General features: G+C 40.2%; 2 protein-coding genes across 4 annotated transcripts in view; one reads left to right on the top strand and one right to left on the bottom strand.

Moving 5' to 3' along the window:
- The window catches only part of elp3 (elongator acetyltransferase complex subunit 3), a 25,234-nt gene extending 15,609 nt beyond the window's left edge, over window positions 1–9,625 (top strand). The window contains exons 10-15 of the mRNA XM_026946934.3: window positions 4,010–4,203; window positions 5,603–5,693; window positions 5,787–5,852; window positions 5,974–6,201; window positions 8,862–8,943; window positions 9,235–9,625. Of these exons, the coding sequence (XP_026802735.1) occupies window positions 4,010–4,203; window positions 5,603–5,693; window positions 5,787–5,852; window positions 5,974–6,201; window positions 8,862–8,943; window positions 9,235–9,311 (738 nt within the window). The 3' untranslated portion in view covers window positions 9,312–9,625. The remainder of the gene's footprint in view (window positions 1–4,009; window positions 4,204–5,602; window positions 5,694–5,786; window positions 5,853–5,973; window positions 6,202–8,861; window positions 8,944–9,234) is intronic.
- On the bottom strand, window positions 6,119–24,310 carry si:ch211-63o20.7 (Serine/threonine-protein kinase pdik1l-B-like). Of its 3 annotated transcripts, XR_008305276.1 has the most exons (5): window positions 24,123–24,310; window positions 19,944–20,634; window positions 15,764–15,989; window positions 6,337–6,448; window positions 6,119–6,245 (listed from the first exon to the last, which is right to left on the bottom strand). XR_008305276.1 is itself a non-coding variant. In XM_026946936.3 (4 exons), the coding sequence occupies exons 2-4, from the start codon at window positions 20,556–20,558 to the stop codon at window positions 6,408–6,410; spliced, it is 882 nt and encodes a 293-aa protein (XP_026802737.3). In that variant the 5' UTR covers window positions 20,559–20,634; window positions 24,123–24,310; the 3' UTR covers window positions 6,195–6,407. The 3 variants fall into 3 exon arrangements, 2 of the variants coding, with proteins under 2 accessions (XP_026802737.3, XP_026802736.3); XM_026946936.3 differs by having other exon boundaries at window positions 6,195–6,448; XM_026946935.3 differs by lacking the exons at window positions 6,119–6,245; window positions 6,337–6,448 and adding an exon at window positions 14,096–14,626 and having other exon boundaries at window positions 24,123–24,309.

Here is a 24,310-nt window from a genome sequence, read left to right as displayed (position 1 = left end):
GCCAGGTGTAAACAGCTGTGTGTTTTGGCTGTCCACTTGTGATCAGATCACCGAAGACAGATGTTAATACCAGTTGTGAACAGGACCTAATTGACTAAAATATAGATATTCCATCTACAGGTGTTTGTGTGTCCTAACATGCAGGAAACAATGAATGCCAGTTGTGGCAATTCACAAATGTAAAGAGTGTTATTCCAGGATAATCAGCCAGATGCATATCCTGATTACCATTATAGTTTTGGAAAAGTAGTCCCCTTATTGAGTGACGGATTGCTGCACATTAGGGTCAACGTTTATACCTAAAAAGGCAGCTGTCGACTCCCTGAAACCTAAACAGGTGTCGTTTCTGACTTTTAACTAAGTTATCATAAAGTATCTTGTTTTTCACAGGGCCAGGCGTGATCTCTAACGCACGTCTTGAGACAGTTTTTCAAAAACTTTGCTGTGAATTGAGATAAAAATGAGCACAAATAGTGCTATGTCGACAGGCTTACTTTCTAAAACCTGCTCCAATTCCCTGTAGCCTTTGCACCTGGAGATGTAACATCATCTCAAGTGAGTTCAGTCTTCAGAATAGATATTAAACTGAATCATCGCTGCGGTGCACTTTAACCTCCAAACCAGTGAAATAGATTTCGAGAAAATATCAGCTGCTGTTTATGGTTATAGAGGCAGCGCTATTCTATAGTACTGAAATGAGTAAAAATGTCTTAGAAATAGGTTTACTAATCTTATCTTTGTTTAATTGTAATTTCCTACTGAAATGACAAAATATTAGATAAATTCACCTATATTTAAGATATTTTAATTCACTCGTGTAATGTGTGAGAGCATGACACTGCTCATGTTCATCAATGCTACACAATAATAATCATTAAAGAGTAAAAGTTTTTTTCTGGCAGTTCTTTTCTCAGAACTTTAGCAGCTAAGGGTTTAAGGTCCTTATGCCTCTGATGCAATCATTCGCTCACCCTCCAGCACCACCACAGCATGGCATCGTCGCGTCTCCAATTCAGTAGTTCGGAAAAAGAATAAGCTCATTCAGCAGTCAAGTGTTCAGGGCTAAATATGATATTTTTATGAATATTACGTACACGCCGCTTCGTAGCTTATCATTTCAAGCTCACGTTCACTTTTAAAGGATTATGTAAAGCTCTTTAAAAAAGCTCTCCAGAAGGAAATGGAAAAGGAAAAGATCTTAGATCTGAGTAAAAACAGAACTGTAGCACACTCTGAGAGACTTTGTACATATTGAACATTTCTTTAATGTTTTATTAAAAAGCAATCCCACCGGAAAATAGAATTAAATTTGAATATCGAAAATCATTACAGTATGAAAAGTCAGTAAAGGAAAAAGGAATGATTGATTGATATCACCAGTGACCACAAATGGGAAATCAGTTTCAATTCCAGATGAATCTAAAAAGCAAACAAAGAAAGATTTAGAAAAGAAAAAGATATCAGAGAAGAAACAAACTCTAAAGTGATCATCGCTGAGCCGCTGCGCTACTTTTGGAAAATTCCACCCCCTTGGTGTGCAGTAGGTAATTGGCACGCAGCAGGCATGACGGAGGAATGGAAATGAAGTGGCGAGTGATGCGCTGTGCTGAGGAGGGGTTGGCGGGGGACTCTTTTATGGCGCTAGTCGGTGTCCAGCTGTGACGCATTGCTTCACGTTATCAGGGGGTCCATTACGGGAAATGAATAGAGCACGTTTTACTGGGGGCTTCATTAGCAAAGAATGAAGATCCAATCTGCGAGGCCATTGTGCATGGTGGCTCCCTGAGAAAGCCTGTGTGTTAAACAGCAGCTGAGAGCACTCACGGTAACAACAGGTTCTTCCCTGAGCTCCCTGTCATTACAGTTATATCCATTTAAAAAACACTATGTGCATTTTAATTATCATTAGAGGCAAAAATGATTGAGAATCATTTCAACTGAAATCAGCACCAGCCACTGTAACGAAGGAGAGTTCGGAGTGTATCATCAGTCATCATACGTTCTTCATATTCATCTTTAGTAAACACTTTATCCTGGTCAGACGCCGAGCAGTATAGAGTAGATAATCCACCTACAGGCATGTTTTTTTTTTTCTTGGAGGTAGGAGGAAACCAGAGAACTCGGAGGAAACCCATGTGGCCGCTGGGAGAACATGTGAAAGAAAAAAAATGTAATTAAGTAAGCTCAGACATTTTGCAGTTGTCCTTTGGCACTTTTTAAGGTTGATGTAATGGGAGTATGTAAAATCCTGCCTGAATAGTCTTAAACACTAACAGCATGGGATACATAATTAGGTGTATTATTCAAACTCGGACTAGTTTCCACCCCAATTACAAAATCGGTTCTTTTTTTTAATAATTAAAATGATCTATTAGGGATAAAATACCAATTAAATTTATTTATTGCTGGAAGCTGAGAAAGAGACATTCATTACTGAGAATTATTTCAGTGTGATGTCATTTTTTCAGACAGGAAGTGTAACACAATACCAAAGTGTTATTTTTAACATAACATAACTCGCCTGCTCTCACAGCTGCCTGCTGTTGTGATTTGTATTCTTGTTGTTCCTCAGACAGACGCTCTTATCTGAAACGAAAGTTAGTTTGTGGTCTCACCAATTCACATCTGCAAGATAACATCTTGATCCAGATTGGTGCTTTTCTTGATCAAACAGTAAACACTGTGCGCTGGATTGGCCTCTGTAGCTGTATATTTATAAATCTCATCTTGTATAATAATTTCTTCTGAAGAGGACCAGTTTGTATATTCCTTTTAATTATTATACAGACAGATATTCTGACCCAATGCCAGCTTCAAGCTGATCTGTTTTGTTAGTGTGCTAGAGGTTTGGATCCAGCATGAGCTTCTCCAAATAAATAGCAATATCAGAGCTGTGTAGCTCCATTAGGAGGTGTGTCAGAGCGAGGAGAAGGGAGATTAATGGCTGCATGTGTTGGTCTCTAACCCTGCCGATCCTGCCCGCTCCTATCAGTCTTCTCCCAGCGCCCGTCTGCAAAGCCCCGCCCGCGTAACCTCACCCGCGTCACCCACCACTGCCGACATCTGTTTATCTCTCTCCTTCAACCTTCCCCCTCGCTCTCTCCCGCTCTGTTTTTCTGTCTCCTGAGGGGAGAGGAACCTGTCAGTGCTATCTCCAGAACCTGTGCGCTGGTGAAGGGAGCAGCACAGGTGGGCGATAATGGAATCCCATTAGACTCGAGCAGCACCCGCTTCACACTTATCAGAGTCGTTGCAGGCTTCCACACTCATTCCCAAAAATACATTTACTGAAAAAAAAAAAAAAATAAGCAAATACACAAAGGCAGTTAATTTGGTTCTGAAAGAGAATAGTAGCTTCAAACACGCCAGAGGTCGGAGCTATAACTGGTTTGGACAAACCCAATTAAATACACGCTGACATTGTCATTTCGATTGCAATGGTTCAATCATCATTATCGTGGTCTGACACATGAAGCTGCTTAATGGAGAGTAGAATAACAAATGCTTACACTGCGACGAGACAGACTTCTGTTATACCAACACACACACACACACACTGCATCATCTGCCATCTGCTTTAAAAAGAATTATGACACACTCACCCATGTACCATTTTCACAAAAACACCCAAAAGCACAAAATCTTACTATTAATCTTTTCACAAGCAGAGTTACTATAAATGCAGGACTCCAGACCGAGCCACTCAAACTAACGATCGAAGCACATTAACCACATGAACATTCACTCGAATAAGCACAGGCTACAAAAGTTCAGTGGCAGACACAATGGAGTCTTGTCTTATGCTCAGCTAGTCTTCAAAAGACAGATTCAGAACATTTAGCAGACTGAAAGACCCAGGGCTTCCCACTAATGACTTGTTTAGATAGCCTGAAATACCAAATATTAGAACATTAGTGAAGTCTGCTGAACAGCCGTCTATGCTGTCCGCCAGATTTAGCCTGTCTTTTTTCTACAGCATCTAATCAGACACACTTCTCGTCCTGTTCAGGAGTTCTTTGAGAATCCGGCATTCCGGCCAGATGGACTGAAGCTCTACCCTACGTTAGTGATCCGGGGAACAGGTCTGTATGAGCTGTGGAAGACGGGCCGCTACAAGAGCTACTCGCCCAGCACTCTGGTGGACCTGGTGGCCCGCATCCTGGCACTGGTGCCACCCTGGACCCGAGTGTACCGCGTACAGAGGTATTAAAGGATTTGGTTATAAAGATACTGATGCTCTTATGGAGGAAAGTGTGCTTGGTAGATCCCCTATCTTCACATAACAGCGCAAGCTTTACACGCTACGGTTTTGGTGTCGTGTACAGAATCGCATATTGTAAGGGAAAATCTTTGGTCGAGACTGAAGATCAGTGGTCTTAGAACGTCTGATGTGATGCCCCTTGGCAGACGATTTAGTACCACTGCGACCAAAGACAGCCGATGACCAACTTCTGGCAGTGTCAGAATATTTTCATGAAAATCTCAGAGCTATGATTGCTATGTGCAGTCACTGCTATGACACTCATCTAAAATCCACCAATAGGAAGACAGCATAGAGTTACACAAAACTCCCAGGACAGCTACAGATATATTATTTGGCGAAATGTTAAAAAAAAAAAAAAAAACATGGGATTTAAAAGAAGAGCAGTTTGTTGAATTGCGGCAGCGGAGAGAAAGGCTCTATAATGTCTCATCACTGTTGAATCATGACAGGACAAAAAGGGACAAAAGAAAGAGGATGAATTACAGCTTCCAGGTGTGTAGCTAGCTAATTAGAACGCAAACGCTCCATTCATCGGGTTTATTTACTATAATGACTGTGAACTACAAACCTGTGCTGTGTCGCTGAACACCCAGTACGGCAGGACATAGTAATTATCTTTAATTGTAGGACTAGGATCTTCATTGTATAATCTACCATGATGAACATGTTATCACACAGTCTTTTTACTGGGATCTTGTACAGTGTGTAAAGGAATACTCTGCATTCACACAGTGTGAAAACCGGCTTTAATGATATTCCAGTATTTCCCTCTGATTTGTGCCACAGTATAGAGAATCACTTACGAGACACAATTGAGGGAACCGACGATCTTTTCTCCGTTTATAATTCCATGTTATGGAACATCTACGAAACAAGTTATCATGAAATATTATAACAGTTATAAGCAGTCAGTTCCTCACTACCTCTCGCTTTTTTCCCCTCTCCCTTAAAGTTAAGACAAAAAATGGAGCTTGTCATGTTGCTTAGAAACTGAAAAAGCCTTCTGTCCTGATGACTAGCCCATGTCAGAAAACTTAGTTACCTTTGACTGTTACAAAGTGCTGACACTGGAGACTCCTTCCAAAAAATGCTAAATAAACGTCTCCTTACCTTCACCGTATCAACATTTACTCACCTTTTTCAATCCACACAAGTCATTGTCTGAGCTAGTTACTATAGAAACGATAACGTATTAGAACAAGCACATTAATATAAACCTGTGATTTGCTTTGCACTACTATCAGAGCTGCTGTTACAGAAAATTAATCAACGCCGCTATAGTAATATCAGCTGGGATATATTTAGAGTTCTGTTGATAATATGTGATGTTTCTATCAGGGACATCCCCATGCCACTGGTTACCTCTGGTGTGGAACATGGAAACCTGCGAGAGTTGGCACTGGCCCGAATGAAGGACATGGGAACCGAGGTGAAATGAACTGAATTCATTTTTAAAATCTTTAAAAAATCTATTCAGCGAAATCTGTTTTATAAAACGTTCCCCACCCTTTGGTTCCTCCAGTGTAGAGATGTGAGAACCAGAGAGGTGGGAATCCAGGAGATCCACCATAAAGTGCGACCATACCAGGTAAAGCCGTTTTAATGTCCGCCCATTTTACACATTTGTTGATTGCATAAACGCAGCCTTGACTCAGTATAGACACATCCGTTGTAAGTCCGTGTGCATGTCGTGTGAACGCCGCGTGTAGGTGGAGCTGATCCGACGAGACTACGTGGCCAACGGAGGCTGGGAGACGTTCTTGTCGTATGAGGATCCTGAGCAGGACATCCTGATCGGGTTGCTGAGGCTCCGCCGATGTTCACCGCAGTCTTTCCGGCCAGAGCTCAAGACCGCTGTGTCGATTGTGCGCGAGCTGCATGTGTATGGCAGCGTGGTGCCCATCAGCAGCCGAGATCCCAGCAAGTTCCAGCACCAGGTAGGAAAAGAACAACACTTGCGTTTGGGAAATCTTCTCTAATACTGTATTGAAAACCAAAATGTCAATAAGGTGATTAGAGGCAGGCTTTTAATGTATTACAACATAAAAATATAAACCAGTTTTCAGACTTACAGTCAGGTGTCCGCATACTTTTGGCCATACAGCGTATGTTAGGGTGCTTTTACACTTGGCTGCCGTGCTTTTTATGCTGGAAACAGCAGCTCATATGATGTGCACTCTTCACCTGTAATCAATAACCATAATGCAACCATCACAATGCAGACTGGTGAATGTACTCAATTATTGTTATTTTTTTCATTAGAATGCAACACTGCAATACTGGCAATAAGATATTCTCAAATCAACATGTTGTAAACATTATATTTGCTAACTATATGTTTTACCAGCATTGTTTGTTTTTCTTGCTTGCTTCCCCAGCTTGCAATCTGATTGCACAGGGGGTAAAAAAAAAAAAAAAGCTCAGCATCACATAGCACTTTTCTGAAAAGTTGTACTTGTCTTAAATTTGGAAAGCACTCCACTGTGACAAAAAACATAGTGTAAGACATGCATCAGCATTGGTTGAGGGGAAAAAGAAGTTTCCCATTCAGAATAGGTTTCAAGTAGAACCTTTCACCTTTCAAAGAACCCCTCAGGGAGCCTTTTTTCTAAGAGCAAACATATGTACATACAGTGGTCAGCCATATCATTAAAACCACCTGCCTAATATTGTGTAGGTTCCCCTTGTGTCCCCAAAACAGCTCTGACCCATCAAGGCCTGGACTCCACAAGATCTCTGAAGGTGTGCTGTGGTATATGTTAGCAGCAGATCCTTTAAGTCCTGTAAGTTGCGAGGTGGGGCCTCCATGGATCAGACTTGTTTGACCAGCACATCATACAGATGCTTGATCTGATTGAGATCTGGGGAATTTGGGGGCCAAGTCAACACGTTGAACTCTTTGGCACCGTTCCTGAACAATTTTTGCAGTGTGGCAGGGTGCATTAACCTCCTGAAAGAGGCCACTGCCATTAGGGAATACTGTTGCCATGAAGGGGTGTACTTGGTCTGCAGCAATGTTTAGGTAGGTGGTATGTGTCAAAGTAACATCCACATGAATGCCAGGACCCAAGGTTTCCCAGCAGAACATTGCCCAGAGCATCACACTGCCTCTGACAACTTGCCTTCTTCTGATCATGCATCCTGGTTCCATCTCTTCCCCAGGTAAGTGATGCACACACACCCGTCTTTCCACATGATCTAAAAGAAAATGTGATTCTTCAGACCAGGCCACCTTCTTCCATTCCTCCATGGTCCAGTTCTGATGCTCACGTGCCCATTGTAGGAGCTTTCGGCAGTGGACAGGGGTCAGCATGGGAACTCTGACAGGTCTGCAGCTGCACAGCCCCATACGCAGCAAGCTGCACTGCACTGTGTGTTCTGATACCTTTCTATCAGAGCCAGCATTAACTTCTTCAGCAATTTGTGCTACAGTAGCTCTTCTGTGAGATCTGACCAGACAGGCTAGCCTTCGATCCCCACATGCATCAGTGAGCCTTGGGCTCCCATGACCCTGTCGCCGGTTCACCAGTTGTCCTTCCTTGGACCACTTTTGGTAGGTACTAACCACTGCATACTGGGAACACCCCACAAGACCTGTATTTTGGAGATGCTCTGACCCAGTCATCTAGCCATCACAATTTGGCCCGTTTCAAAGTCACTCAGATCCTTAAACTTGCCCATTTTTCCTGCTTCCAACACATCAACTTCGAGAACTGACTGTTCACTTGCTGCCTAATATATCCCACCGCTTGACAGGTGCCACTGTAACAGGTTTTAATGTTATGGCTGATCGGTGAATATACTCTTAGCTGATATGCCTCCATAACAGCATATAGTTATGTAGACGTTAGGAGACAACAAAGCATGTTCTTAGGTTCTTGAATACTTGACTGACAGCTTCCTGCCACCGTAGCCAGTTTGATGTAATAAAACAAGAGGTTTAGATGACTTTCTTTTCATGTTTTTTTTTTAAATTATTGTGTGCTGATGGACATCATGGAAGCTACATCATCAACTAACCTTATTGCTAACATAACTAAAGAACAGATTCTTCTTCTGTGATCAGTTTAGCTTAGAATGTTTAAGAGAACAGACGTTCTTAAAGTGGAGCAGAGCCATGGGGGTCCATGATTATTTTTTATTTTGTTACAGTGGTGGAAATCACAACCCACCATTATTACAATGATTAATGAGTTATTAGCTAATGTGACTGGTCACTTAAGTTAAATAGATTTCATCCAAACTTCAGTAACTGAAAAACAAGCAAGTCTTTAAATAACGTCAACTTGGATCTGTTGTGTTCTGTTTCTATGGAAAGTTCAGGGAAAAAAAAGTTGCAATAAATAAACAGAATATGACTTTACATATTTAATGAGCCTAATATTTGATCAGTTGGATAAATCTGGCTGGAAGAAAATTTGACAACCTGCGCATTGGAAGCCCTTCACTTTTTTTTTCGTAGTCCTTCTAAACTAATTTTCCTAAGCCGTGTGAAATCCATAGAGAGGAAAACAAAAAGGTTTTGTTTTGATAGTGCCTTGGTTTCCCCTTACGTGCGACTCTTTATTAATTCCTCACTTCTCCTCTGTGTTTGCAGGGTTTCGGGATGATGCTGATGGAGGAGGCAGAGAGGATAGCCAGAGATGAACACGGCTCCGCCAAACTCGCCGTTATCTCAGGTATTGAGAGTCAATTTGAGCTTTTTTCTATTAGAAACCCTTTCTTTCATTGTCCTCGCTCTCCCACTGAATAAACCCTCCTGCACACATCCCACCGAAATCATCTGCAAGGCTGAGATAATGGCGCAGAGGGAAGCAGGAGAAGTGTTTCTTTCTTATTATGCAGGTTTTCACACTTGTATTAAACTCATGATTGGCGTTTTGTCCCTCAGTTTTGTCTGTGTTGGAAGAATTAACCAGCGCCGTTATCACAGAGCTGCGTATTGAGTTTGTGTCTATTTTTGCTTTCAGGTGTAGGGACTCGGAATTATTACAGGAAGATGGGTTACGAGCTGGAGGGGCCGTACATGGTGAAACGCTTGGACTGAAAGCAGGACAGTGAAATACAGAGATTTTTATCAGACACAGAAATAATATTGTGTTTAAAGTGGGGGTGGGGTTTGTGTGTGTGTGACATATGTGAGAAGGGAAGAACATATTACAGCAAGCTAGGATGTGACTAAGAAACTGTACACAGTTATTTTAGGGTTGGTTAAACAGTGAGAAATTTCATTTTATATACAAATTCAGATCCTTATTATTAATTCAAGTTTTCCGACTTGAATTGTACAGCTTAAGTTGCATTTTCCTGACTCATCTGTTCATTCTCTTCTTTTTTGACAAATAAAGAATATTCGTCTCAGCTGTTGTTGTGATTGAACATTGATATTAGTGGCGTGTTATTCATCAAAACAAATTAATCCAATGCAATTGTAGATTTAAGTTGAATGCATATAACTTACCTATCACTATGTACTGTCAGTGGAAAGAATATCAAAAACACATTAAAAAGCAGCAGAGATTACTGTCTGAATGACAAAAAGCTTTTAAACCCTGTCTTTGTAGTCATGTGGAATTAAATTGCTTTCATTCTTGTTAGCAATAAAAGTCCCAATCTGCGTCTTTCACAATCTGATTTTTCACTAAATCCGTTTGAGCCTGTTGCCATGCTGCCAATTTCCATCACAAGTCTCCTGGGGTGGCGAAGCATCTTTTCTTTGTGGGAGAGCTCATGATATCTCTGTTGATGGGTTTTTGCTGCTTCATTTAACATTGCAATACCCAATTATGTCTCTGTCTCAGGCGCCGTGAGTCAAGGTGTCACTCGAGTGATGAGTGAATGGTCTTTAAAACTGCTCATGTAGGGTTTGGCATCTGAAAAATGGTTTCCAATAAACTAGAAAATGTTATTGTTCATAGGGCAGAGGTTTTTGTTTTCTTGTCTGGTGACTCTCCTCTTGCGTCGTGCGACTAAATGCACACAGTGAGCTCGTAATTTCCCAGCAAAGGCTTGTCATCGTGACTTTATTGGACACCAACACGGCCCCTGGAACAATGAAGAATGGCTTGTGTGTACTGTGTGCCATTCGTCTGATTCATCAGCTAAACCTCCTGAGACCTTTATACCCCAAGCTTAATAGATAATCGAGTTGTATGATTACTGTTTCAATTCATTCTTTGGAGATGGAAGCTGCAGAGAAGATGACCACAGCGTAACGAGGTGTGTGTTGGAGCTACAAACTAGCGGAGCATAAAGCAAAGGGCATGGTGCTAAATGCCATGGACGAGCGCTATTTAAAAGCCCCACAGATACATCACATCCTTCCTGGGCAGAGGACATAAGGTTACAGAACTCCACACGGTTTGTTTTATTTGCACTGTCTCCAAGTCATTAGTTGTTCTTCTCACTCATGATTACTGAGCTCCATTAGCTGATGCTCTGGTCTTATAAAAGTGTAGGTGTGTCCATGATCTCTAGGGAGACACTCGAGCACATCTGTGTATCATCTCGAGTTCAGGTGTTAAAGGAAAAATCCAGTCTGAACAACTTGATTATTAATCTTAATAATGAACATGTTCAAAGATCTTCAAAGATTTATTTTGTACTTAAATTCTGAATTGATTTATTTATTTATTTTTTAAACATTAAATGTCTTTCATTGACTTTTTGGTCTATTTTCACTTTGGTTTTACTACATTACCCACAATGCCATTTGACAACCCGCGCCAGTGGGTTTTACGCTGCGTTTGAGGCGTAGTTCTAATTCCCCGACCTACAACTGTTAAAAACCACCGAAAACACCCCTCAACTTGCAATTTCAACTCGTCAACTTGGGGTAGTCTTCTCAGCTACCAGTTCCTTCCCTGCTTACTCAGTGATGTCGAATCAACATGGCCGCTCACACTGTGAAGAGTGTAAAGCTCTCCTTCTCTACTTTTAAATGAACTTATAACAGTATTGGCTTTAGATCAGTTAATATACATACACAGTACTTGGTTAAATCTATAACACTGACTATAATAATCACTGTTTTGAGAAGGTAATCAACAATATTAGAGTTATCACTAACGCTAACGCTACATGCTGTTGTCTACTGGCTAGCTTGTTGCTAAGCTACTCGCATTGTCCTTATTGTCAGCTGTGCTGCAATTTCAGTCCCAGATGTTGCATGAAGGTTTGAAGTTCACTACAATAGAACAGTACCAATAGCTGCTCAGGCCTGTAACTGTAAAAGTGCAGTTAAAGTAGCTTTTTATGAGCTTTACGCGCTGTAACAACAAACAAAAGACACCCTTTCATGTAGGCGTCAATTTTTTTTTTTTTCACCATTTCACATCATATGTGCTGAGGTGGGAAATGACGTTATTACAACTTGCAAATTGCCATTTACAATTTATAAGTCGCTACGAATGCAGCATTAGCACTCACTTCTACCTAATAAGAGTGATGCAGCAGTGCTTTAGTCCCTTAATCTGTCTAGCTCACTCATCTGTACACTATGCACCAATAAATCAGGTTCCAAAACTTCAACTTTCATGCTAATAGCACCATCAACATCAATCTCACAGATCGCTGAACTAGCTGAGCCGAATCTCTGCTGTAACTCGGTGCAACTGTCATATAATTTCATTGCATTTTGGAGTCCAATGTGTGGCTGTCTCCGCTACATCTATGTTGATTTCTCATTAATATGACTGGAGAAATCCAACTTCTCACAGAAATAAAGATAAGATACCAAACAAAACAATTAGCACCAGAATCACAAACGTTTCAGGCTGCAGTTTTCTTTCCTGTATCAAACAGTAAGCCTATTGATATTATTCATCCTAATTTTGATTATTACTTGTATCAATTGCTCACCTACATAGGGAGATACTCAACGGTGTAAGAGACTCTTGGCAGATTTAATAAACAATAGATTCTTGTCTCTTCCATATGTTGATATATGACCGCTCAACCAAAAGAAACAGTTTTGGATCCAGGCAGGTTTAATCTAGATCAATCAAACTGGAAGTTTCATTTCCTATGATAGACCGAGGGTAGCTCGGAGCTGAAAGACCATTTAACAAGTACAGACCAGCAAAAAGAGCAATAACGCTAAGGTAAAAGCTCAGCAGCTACTTCAGTGCTATGGAAAATACATAGGCACTCATTCTGAATGATACAAATGTCAGGTTTTTCACACTAGCTGCATTCTGGCAGTCCTCAAGAGAATTCCATCTCCTTTCCTCTGCCTGAGCGTTGGATGCTCCATTCAGCTGAGCAACTACTACGGGCTGCACTCACTTTGCCTGAAATTAAACTGCTCCATCAATGTGAAGTCATTTGTTCTAATCCTGTAGTAGCTAGATTGTGCAGAATTCACCATTAACCTCGTCACTGTCTCTGATCAAAAGTCACCTATCTGTAAAGTACACATTTCCGATTCTAAAATGAATACAGCAACATATTGACGTTCTGTTACATTTTTTTTCAACCAATACATAAACGAAAAACTTTTAGTGCAATACACAATGGATATGAAAAAATCTACACATCACTGTTAAAATTGCAAGTTTTTGTAAAATAAAAAAAACAAAAAACAAGATAAATCATCAGATCATTTTCCACCTTTAATGTGATACAGCAACTAACAAAATTCAAGTGAAAAGCATATAAAGTTTTAGAGAAAAAACTTAAAATACCCTGGTTGCATAAGTGTGCACACCCCTTAACTAATACTTTGTAAAATGCCATTTTGTTTGTAACACAGCACTCAGTCTTTTTACCAATGCTGCAGCTCTATCAAATTGTGAGGGGATCTCCTGTGCACAGCCCTTTTCATGTCATTCCACAGATTTTCGATAGGATTTAGACCTGGGCTCTGACTGGGCCATTCCTAACATTTATCTTCTTCTTCTGAATCCATTCCTTTGTTGACTTGGATTTGTGCTTTGGGTCATTATTGTGCTGGATGGTCAAATTTTTCTTCATCTTCAGCTGTCTAACAGAGCCCTGCAGGTTATGTGCCAAAACAGATTCGTATTTGGAGCTATCCATGATTCCCTCTATCTTGACTAGAGCCCCAGTCCCAGCTGAAGGGAAGCCGCCCCATAACATGATGCTGCCACCACCATGCTTCACCGTGGGTATGGTGTTCTTTGGGTGATCAGCTGACTTGTTTTTTGCAGCAAACATATCTTTCAGAATTATGCCCATAACATTGTACCTTGGTCTCATCGGACCACATTACACATTTTCCCGCATGGTTTGGGGCGGTTTAGGCTTGGATGTTTTTGTGAGAAATGGCTTCCATCTAGCCACCCTACCCCATAGTTCAGACGTGAAGAATACGAGAGATTGCTATCACATGCAGGGAATGAGCAGAAATTACAGATACTCCTGCAGCTACTTTAGGTCTCTTGGCAGCTTCCCTGATGATGTCACTCTGGGTGATGTCACTCTGGTGCCCAATTTTCACCATTTTCTCATGACGGCTTTCACTGTGTTCCATGGTACATCTAATGTTTATCTTTTATATCGTTCTCCTGATCAGTACATTTTGCAAGTGATATCCTGTACATGCTTTGAAAGTGCTTTGTAAGCTCTTTGCTTCAGCAGCCGGATGAAACCAAGATGTCAGGAAAATCCTATAGAAACAGCTGATGAATTTTGTTGGTTGCTATATAACACTAATGGTGGAAAAAGATCTGAGATTTATCTTGCTTTGATTTTTTACGTCACAAAAAACCCACAGTTTTAACTGGTGTGTAGACTTTTCACTGTAGAAGTTATGGCTCAGCCAACTTCTGCACTTCTGTTCAGTGCATTGTTTCATAATTGTACGACAGAGATATTTCAAGCATTTATTTTAAATATTTGAACAACGACAGCATGGGAATTCAGGCACGCAAGCAAACACAGACAATACACATCCACAATACACTTAAAATAGTGCAACTTGTAAAAAGCCTGTACTCCAAAGCCTGAGAACTCATAATCCATACCGAGGCATGGAAATACATCCAGTGTAAAGTTCTCAGAAAAGGGCAGAAGGAGGAGACAGTCAAATTGCTTTTGAGTACAAGAATGGGCAGAAGGAGGAGACAGTCAAATTGCATCTAAGTAAAGAAATAAAAGAGTTTGGAGATCAGTGAGTGTCTATGGCCCTATAAACTCTCTCCTGCAGCTGTAGCGCGGTGGGACGAGCGTCAGGGTCAAACGCCAGCATGTCCAAAAGCAGGGCACACAAGTCAGGGCTCGGAGTTGGAGGCAATGGCGGTGCCCGTCGTGCCCGCATGGGGATTACCAACTGTAGAGCTGGATTCTGACATAAAGCCTCTCCAAGTGGTGTGAGCCATCGGCCCTTCTCCACATACGCTCCTGTAGATGGATGGGGGGAAAAAAAAAAAAAAAAAAAAAAGTTTGAAAAGAAAAGGTCAAGTACAGTCTGACCACCAAATTATTAAGCGTTTAAAATTCAAGGGCAGTCAATGAATATAAATTAGCAACAGCAATGTTTAATGGCTTGTTTTGGTTAAAGACATCACTACTAAGAGTAAGATTAAAGCTGGGGCACAAGGCACCATTGATTAGTATTCACTACAGCACAAAGGAAACGAAACACACCCCATAACTTTGATGGATGAGAGATGAAAAAACAACATTGAAAGCTCTTAACTGCCTTTAATAAATAGGCTGAGACATCTGACCTTTGTGGTAGCCAGCTCTGAGTAATTACAGTCCTGCTTGAATTGGCTGGCCACTCCATCCAAAGCCTCTTTGCTCAAACCAATTTAGTCCATCACCAATAATACACCGTGTCAATGGGCCCTTAAGTCAGGCACTCAAATGCCACGATACATAAAATTAAGCACAGCTACCATCCTGATGTGGCTCCAATGCACTGGCTGGCATTAGCAAGGGTGAGTTTGGGGTCACACTCGGCCAAAATGGGCTCCGATGAGTGCTGATCTCAATAAAGAGGGGCTTTATCAGTTACGAGAAAGAGACTATTTCCATAGAAGTCTGAGGCCAAAGCATAGTTAAAGATGAGCAAATGACATTGTGCAAGGTATGTATGGAGAATCGGTACAGTTCTGAAAAAAGCAGTGTAGTCACTGAGATGTGAAATTAGAATAAAACGCCCCGCTGGCCCAGGACTGATTCCTTTAATTCTTTTAAACATCCTTATCATGAATTAAGGATCCAACTGGACTTCAAAATGGGGTTAAAAGCACAGCATGTGGTAGTGGATGGTATGGCCAGAAAACTCAGCATTAGTTTAAAATGATCAAAGTATTGGGATAAATCACGGTATAATGTAATTGTAAAAATCCATACCATATCTCCATACCAATATCCCTATAACTGTTATATCAGATCAACCATCATACCACCCACTACTAACGTCATTACATTTTGAACCAACACATTTCAAACCATATCTCAGCTTTACTGGCTAGCAAAACTAGGTTTGGAACATATTCATGAGACATGGCAGCAGTGTCTTGCGCTCACCTAGCTGCTCCTCGTTGGAGCCGTCTTCCAGGAAGGTGATCCTCTCTAGCACGGCCCAGAAGAGGACGCCTAGAGAGAAAATGTCTGCTTGGGCTGTGTAGCTGTGTCCAGCCCACACCTCAGGAGCCATGTAGAAGTCAGAACCACACGTGGAGGAGAGGGCCAGTCTGCTCCGCTCTCCTTCCATGGGGCCTTCTACCATCTTGCTCAGCCCAAAGTCGGCCACCTGGAACATAAATCAAACCACAAACTTCAATACTGGGAGTGTAATGATACGCAAACTTCAGAATTTGATTAAATACGATGGCGTCTAGATATGATCAATTTTTTCAATATGGCAACAGTAAGCCTGATTCTGCCACCAGCAAGTGCAGTCTTTCTTGTTACTAATTTGTATGCCAGAAATACCCTTAAAATATGAAACTGTTAAAACTATTTCAGACATTTGACTTTGCTGTGACCTGTTTGGATCAAATCCAAAATCTAATCAGTTCCATATAAATCCTACAAACATTCAAACGCACATTCTAGAGATATCGCAGTAATGAGAATCCTGGACAGACGCATGAAGCTAGCCAAAAAAGGGCCTTGAATTCCTGAACATCAGCATGTAAGTAACATCTCTGTATGCTGAACAGGACAGAAGCTATTTTAGACATTTGACCTTGCTGTGTGAATCAGTTCCAAATCGATTCAAATTCATCAGCTGGTTACAAAGATAGTTCCATGTAAATCCTACAAACATTCAACCACTCATTCTTCAGATATCACATTAATGAGTATCTCAGGCAGACGGACAATCTGAAAACATAATTCTTCCATCACTCAGTAGCAGAGGTATAAAAACATAAACTAACACTACTAATATAATTATGATTATTTTGAATTATGAACTTCTGTCAGGTTTTGAAATCCTGGATTGAAATCAGTCTGTCACAAATCACAAGTACTCAAATACAACCCAAGCTCTGATTTGCTGATCTGCTGTGTGGGCAGCTTTTAAAGAGTGGCCTTTTGTCACCTGTTGTCAAGCCCCCAACCAACAAAAAGCCAAAAATCATATAGAAAATTGCGATCTCAATTTGTTTCTCCATGCATTGAGCTTTAATAACAGTGTTGATTACCTGTTGCACTATGTGACTCATGCGTGCATCTTGGCTGATTTGCGAGCCTATGGAAAGACAGAAACTACGCCAAAAAGCTAAACTGTGAGTGAATTTTTCAATGAACCAAATGCCTGCTTGCAATGAAAGAGAACAAACAACAAATTTGTCCATTCCGGCTAAACAAATATTGAATGTTATGTTCAGTGTTAAATTTCCCATCACAAAACAAACAACTAAATGAAGGAAATGGATGAATAAATGAATGAATCAAGAGTCATATTCACTGTCTCAACAAACAAGAGCTCAGAGCTTTGGTTCCGGTGCACACATACGGCATGTTTATTACAATCGCCTGTGAGTTTATGAGCCGCTCTTGGAAAACTGACAGGGCTATCTACTGACCCAGATGTAAATATTGCTTGTGTCCAGCGGCGAGGGTTTCCTGTCCAGCTTTGGATGGACAAACCTGCTGGTAGGTTTTATACTATATTTATAATAGCATTTATATTTGCTCAGGATTTAAGAACATGTCAGTAAATCATTCTTTCAAAACACACACAAGCTGTCATTCACACATTTATACATCTGCTGCTAGGAAAATGTAGCTACCACATTCTGATACAGTAATGGGAGCTGGCACAGTGTAAGAATAATGAATACACATACTTTTCCTTACAAAACTGGTGTGTCGAACTGTGAGTGATCTCAGTTCTAAGTCCACACTGCCCTAGTCCCTGGCTCCTGCTGGACACTCTGACCGAGTACTGGTGGTGATGGGGGACTGCAACACTATTTGTGATTCTGTGTAAACTCTAGAGACTGTTGTGTGTGAAAATCCCAGGAGATCAGCAGTTTCTGAAATACTCAAACCAGCTTATCTGGCACCAACAACCATGCTACTGTTAAAGTCACAGAGATCACACTTTTTCTTCAGTCCGATGTTTGATGTGAACATTAACTGAAGCTCTTGACTTGTATCTGCATGATTTTATGCATTGTGCTGCTGCCACATGATTGGCTGATTAGATAACTGCATGAATTGTACAGGTGTTCGTAATAAAGTGGACGGCGAGAGTACAATAAACAATAAAAGTGGCTTACACGTTACTTATACACCAGTGCGGTTGAATTCTCGAATCTGATTGGTCAGAAGGTATGCACTATTTCCGTATAACAGCACGGCTCGGACAGTAGTTCCTGCTGTAACATGAGCGACAGGTTTCTATTAATGCGCTCGTTCTAGTACGTTATTGTCTCTATAGTAACAGCTCATACACAGGGACTTGTACGGTGGACGCTCTACAAAATCTAATAATAAACAGAATTTAAAAACATGCTAAAGTAATCACATAGATGTGGTAAAGTTTTTTGTTAGGAGACGTTTATTTAATGTTCATGGAAGGAGTCTCGAGAGTCAGTGCTTTCTAACAGTCATGGTGCTTTGTAACGTTTTCCGGCATGGGGAGGGAGGGAGGGAGGGAGAGAGAGAGATGCTTGTGAAGGAAAAAGAATGGGGGCTGTGGAGATGGCTTGGGGATCTCATATGGGGAGTTGTACTGTGGTGGCTTTGGGTGGCTTTGCGGTTGCCATGAGCAGCTTTGTACTCAGGTCTCCATCAATGGACAGTGGATAGGTTCAACAACACAGACTGCTTGTGAAAAGTGTAATGAGTTTACTGGTTGCACAATTTGTCCATTTAGTGCACTGTTACAGAGTGGATCTATTTATAATCGCACTATCCGTTATCACTCAGATGAGGATGGGTTCCCTTTTCAGTCTGGTTCCTCTCAAGGTTTCTTCCTCATATTGTCTCAGGGAGTTTTTCCTCACCATCGTCACCTCTGGCTTTCTCATTAAGGATAAATTCACATATTTACAATTTATTTTGAATGTATTTATTCTGTAAAGCTGCTTTGTGACAGTGTCCATTGTTAAAAGCTATAAGAGTAATAACACACTCCAGACCATGCAGTTCTATGAAAATAATAGTTTTTATTTTCATATAACTGCACAGTCTGTCATGTGCTATTCCACAAATATTAATCAGTATCGGTATATATTAACTGTTATATAAATTTCTTCATTAAATAACTTTTTTTATCTGTTTATTATTAGCCCCATGCGAACAAGTCACTACTATTGAAAAGATACTGTATTAGAAGGAGCGCATTAATATGAACTTGTCGTTTGAAATTCAGCTGGGACTACTGTCCGAGCCACGACGTTATAAAAAATGAATCATCTTCCGATTTGAAAATGCAACAGCTCTGTGGTATAAAATATTAACAAACGTAATAACATACTCCTCATAATCCTATCAATAAATGAGCTTCTCGTGATAAAAAGTCTTGAGGTTGAGCTTTTGTTTTTGGGAAGGTTAAGGTTGCCTCCGCAGATTTAAATCTGGCTTCTTGAACTGTAATTTAAGAAGTCATTTAAGACGTGTGACAATCACATCACAGGCTGTATAGAGCTGCAGAAAGCAGAATTCAAACCAGACTTGTCGTGTTGCATTGAGCTGCGTTTCTGTACAAGCTACTTTAATATGTTTTAACAACTACAGTATTCAGTTATCAGTTATGAGTAGGTGAATTTTTGCCTTTTTCTTTTTCAAAGAGATATCAACTGTTTAATAACTGTTTTATCTTGTTTGCTCTCGAGCCTTTGTTTTGTCTGTAGTGATCTGGTCGCTTTAATTACAAAACCATTCACCTAAAAATGTGACATGAGACACAGAGAGTGAATAACCGGAATATATGTGCGCTTGTTCTCCATGCTGCTGTAAAATGAGTATTATAGAATACAAACACGTTGCTATGCAGCTACAGGTTGCACAATCATGACTCTTTTTTTTTTTTGCATAGTGCACAGAAATTGTGGTTTCGTCACTTCAGTGGGTTTCTATGGAGTGCAAAATATACAAAAACACAAAGCATAAAACAAGAGCTGCACTTCACTGATGTTTCTCTGATGCAGATGGAGCGGATCGAAACACTTTTAAAATGGAATTGAATGAGGACTTGATGCGACATGTGACGCTACCAGTGTGAAGGATTAAATTACAAATGCATTACCTTGATCACTGGGCCAGTTTTAGTTAGGCAGACGAGCACATTGGCCGGTTTCAAATCTCGGTGCACTATTCCCAGTCCATGCAGGAAAGTTATTGCGCTACTGAGCTGCCGAACCACCTCATGGTTCCTCTGGATGTCTGGACACCTAGACAGCATGTACTGGTTCAGGTCTCCGCCATCGCAATACTCCATCACCAGCCACAGAGCCAAGCACCGTTTTGGCGACTTCTCTGTGGATGTCAGTCTCCTCCTAGACTTGTCTGCGTTTCTCGCTTGACTTTTAGATTCCTTGTCCACGACCCTTCCTTTGAGGGCACTCTCCACGAGGTCCAGCGGTAGCTTGTCCGATTTCAGTGGCTGCAGAGTTTTAGGGCCAGTCTGCAGCAGGCAGTTGTGGAGAGCAATGACATTCGGGTGACTCCTGGCAGTGGTTCTCATGGCCCAAAGCTCCTGCAGATAGAGTTGAATGCTTTCTGGGCTGCAGCAGGGCAGACGTTTGATGGCCACCGTGTCTCCGCTGCAGCCCCACCAGCCTGTCTCCATCACATGACCCTCAAATACCACGCCATAGCTGCCTCGACCCACTTCCCGCTGCAGCCTGTACACCTGCTCCATGACAGATGGTTCTACCCTCACTGGATTATATGTGGTACACCAGCATCTTGGGTGATGAAGGTTTTGTTTGTTTGAGCTGCAATAACAGGAAAAAGATGTTCACCTCAAACCACAGCAGATCATGTCAACACCAAATTTAGCTTTCCACATAGACCAGGGGCTAATATTAACGTCAAGTCTGAGCTGATATTTTATTGAAAGGCACACTGTAAACTAAATTCTAGGATTAAATTTGTCTTGATTTTATTAGAACATATATGTGGTGTGGGTGGTGCAATCGTTTCCAGAGCCATGTAATTCACACATGCACCTGAGAAAGTCTTCATCCTAGCCCCACATGCCACTTTTCTATCATCCTCACAGAGCATGTAAACATGTGAACTCCTGGCTCAGGGAGGATTCATTATTGGCTGTTGATAATCTTAAACATTCAACATTAAATATTGTTACTATATTGCAAATATGTAATACGTAAATATTGCAAGTGCTGTAAAACGTTGTGTAAATAAGCTTATTGCTTTGGTTACATCTGCTTCTCTATTGTTTATTTACACAATAAATAAAATATCAGATACTGTATGGCTTTAACTATTTTTATATTAAGGGTTGGGTCTAACTGATAAACTAATGCAAGTTTTGGTCACGGGAATTCAACCATGAAATATACAATATTTTAAGTCACAGTGATGTTGAATTGTCAATTCTGATTGGTCAGAAGATGCTCTCGCAGCAGTTCAGCTACAAGCAAATGACGGGTTTATGCACTCCTCTTAATCGTTATCTAATACTTATACAGGGACGTCAGTGGTGGACGTGTGGGTTTAGCCACAATCACCTCGTGGCTAAATGTAACAAGAGAAAATAAGGACGCTTACCAGATTGAAATTATATTATTACTTATGACGTGAAGAGAGAACACTGCAGCTCATACCCCAAATGTTTGCCTACAACTTGGTGATTTTTTGATTTGCTAAAAAGCTTTATCAGGAGAGAATATCCTCCACAGTCCTTCCCCATGGGAATTCATATACTCATTTCTTTCCCTTAGTCAGTATTAATGCACTTCGCTAGCTGATTCTTATTACATTTTACACCACTGTGTGGCTGAATGCTCGAATCTGATTGGTCAGAAAGTGTGCACTATTTCCGTATAACAGCATGGCCATGTAAGAGGCTGGTGAGATGCTGGTGAGGGAACGGCTGTTTATCACAGCTATAATGTAGGAAAAAAACATGAACTAACTTCTCTCTCGGACATTCCACAACATTAAATCTAACTATAAACCTTTAAAATATGTGACATGTTGTAGTTTAATAAATTGAACATTGCAATCGATGACAAATTGCTGTAGTACAAGTGGAATAAAACACTCTGGACCATGCTGTTATATGAAAATAATGCACTTCAGGTGGTAACAGTAACTCTTCTTGCGCGTCGTGCCGCATCACACCACCCCGGCGTGAGTTATTTTCGTATAACAGGTTGTTAACTACAACTTTCTATTCTAGACAAGTTAGGTTTCTGGGCAACAAAATTATGGGAGTGGGCAGCACACTTCAGCGTGGTAACAGTGATTATTATTTTCAGCACACCACGTCATGATTTATTCCTTACTTATGACTTGCGTATTTCCACATGTACTGAGATATAGTGTTCAGAACACTTGGAGATTAAATGAGTTTTAAACCTGGAAAAATGTAATGTCAAGAAAAATGGTTAAAAAAATACATTAAAAAATACAACGGAATAAATTTAAATATGTGAAAAGAGAATGTAACAGAGGTTTTAAGTAGTAAATTAGTTGTAATTTAATTTTAAATATATTGTAAACTGTTATAATAAAGTTTCAGTAAAGAAAGTGAAGACATGGGGGAAAAATACATACTGTATGTGTGAAAGGATGTGGGTTTGCACCAGAAGTGACTGTGACTGAATTCTTAAATAAATAAATAAATAAATAAATAAATTCTGGTTTAAAAAAAAAAAAAAAAAAAAAAACAGGTTTTGCCCAAAATTTTGTTTTTCTGCCAATAATATACTTTGACACCTCTACATTAATAAAACAGAACTATATTTTACCAAAATGACATGGAAATCTTGACCTTAGATATCTGCCTGCAACGATCACACGTGGTAAAAATAATTTAGCTAAACAAGTGTTCATTTCTCACAAATTGATCAATTTTACATAGCTCCGTCCCCTAGCGAAATCTACAGCCCACAACAGCAAACTTTTCACATGCTTAAATGACCTAATAAAAAGCCAAATGAACAGAATTGACTGAATTATTGAGCGATTATTTCTCTGTGATGGAACAGTGATCAGTTGAGTAAAGAGATGATGATGAGGCTTGGGATTTTAACCTCAGGTGATGAGACAGAGACTGACAGGGATCATGATGATAAACAAAGCGAGAACTCATTTTCCATTGCAAACCTATAATTCCTTAAAGATTAATCAGTAATATTGGTATCCCGTCAGTAGATGAGATTATAAACGGAAAGGCAGGCTTGGTGTCACTCAGTGGAACTGGAATGAAATCCTTTCACTTTTGGGGGGAAACAAGATTTTATAATGCTGTCAAACTTTACGTGTGCTTGTGATATGTGCAAATAAGACTCCAGTTTCAGTTCAGCAAAAGTGCAGCACTGAGAATTATGTATAGTAGGAAGTAGGAAACACAGTGTATATGTATGTGTGTGATACACACACACACACACACACACACAGTACTGTGCAAAAGTCTCAAGTAAACCATTTTTTAGCTAGTACAAATTTTGTTCTAGATGTTTTTATGACTTTGCATTACTGATTCAGTACAAAAACATTTTAGATTAGATTACTTTTCCAAGAAAAAAAAAAATGAAATGTTACAGAAAAGTGTTTGTATGTCAGTAAAGACAGCAACATCTTATACAACAGACCACTTTTCAGACAACAGCACAATGAAGACTGCTGGGTTTTGCATTAAAAAAAAAGAAAGAAGAAGAAGAAGAAGAAGAAGAAGTGAGACAGTCAGAGTCTCCAGGAGAACTGTGGCAGATTCACCAAGATGCTCAGGAAAAAACTCAAAGTGCACAAATGATACCTGAGGCTACTGATTGTAAAAAACAAACAAACAAAAAAAAAAAAAACCAAAGTGCTGTCACACCAAATACTTTGTTTAGTTTATTACTGATTATATCTATCTATAATAGTATTTTGATGTGGAATTTCATTAATTTCCTTCTTTTTGCAGGCATCTTTGCTTTACAGCAGGCCTTTGCATGTGTCTAATGTGACTTCTGCACAGTAGTGTATATAAATGAGTAAAATGTTTAAAAACAGTCTGAAACTATGCTTTAGATTTACAGGTCATGTAAAGAAAAAGCTTTTCTTCAGGGACAGAAACAACACTGTATGTAAGGAGTGACTCAGATAAGCTGCACTATTCAGTTTAACTCACCAAGTACAGAGAGTTATTAAGTAACCTCAGTGAAAACATGAGACTGTGTAAGCTGCACATTAATGCTGCTGGATTTCCACCAGGAAGGAAAAGTCAGAACCTTGTTGCTTTACTCACCCATGAAAAAGATTCAAGTGAACGTTGTCGAAGCTCTGCTTTAGTTAAATATCCATCTAAATATCCATATAAAACAATAACATGCGCTTCCTCCTCGCGCGTAAGCAAAACGCTTCATCTAAATCAAATGTATACAAAATAATCATCCGCCTCTGAACTCAGCGGAAGTTGCGACCTTTCAGAGCTTC

The sequence above is a fragment of the Pangasianodon hypophthalmus genome, chromosome 19 (genome assembly GCF_027358585.1).
Source record: "Pangasianodon hypophthalmus isolate fPanHyp1 chromosome 19, fPanHyp1.pri, whole genome shotgun sequence".
NCBI classification, from domain to species: domain Eukaryota; kingdom Metazoa; phylum Chordata; class Actinopteri; order Siluriformes; family Pangasiidae; genus Pangasianodon; species Pangasianodon hypophthalmus.
The sequence above is the reverse complement of the archived record's forward strand: the minus strand, read 5'-3'. Positions and strand labels throughout refer to the sequence as shown.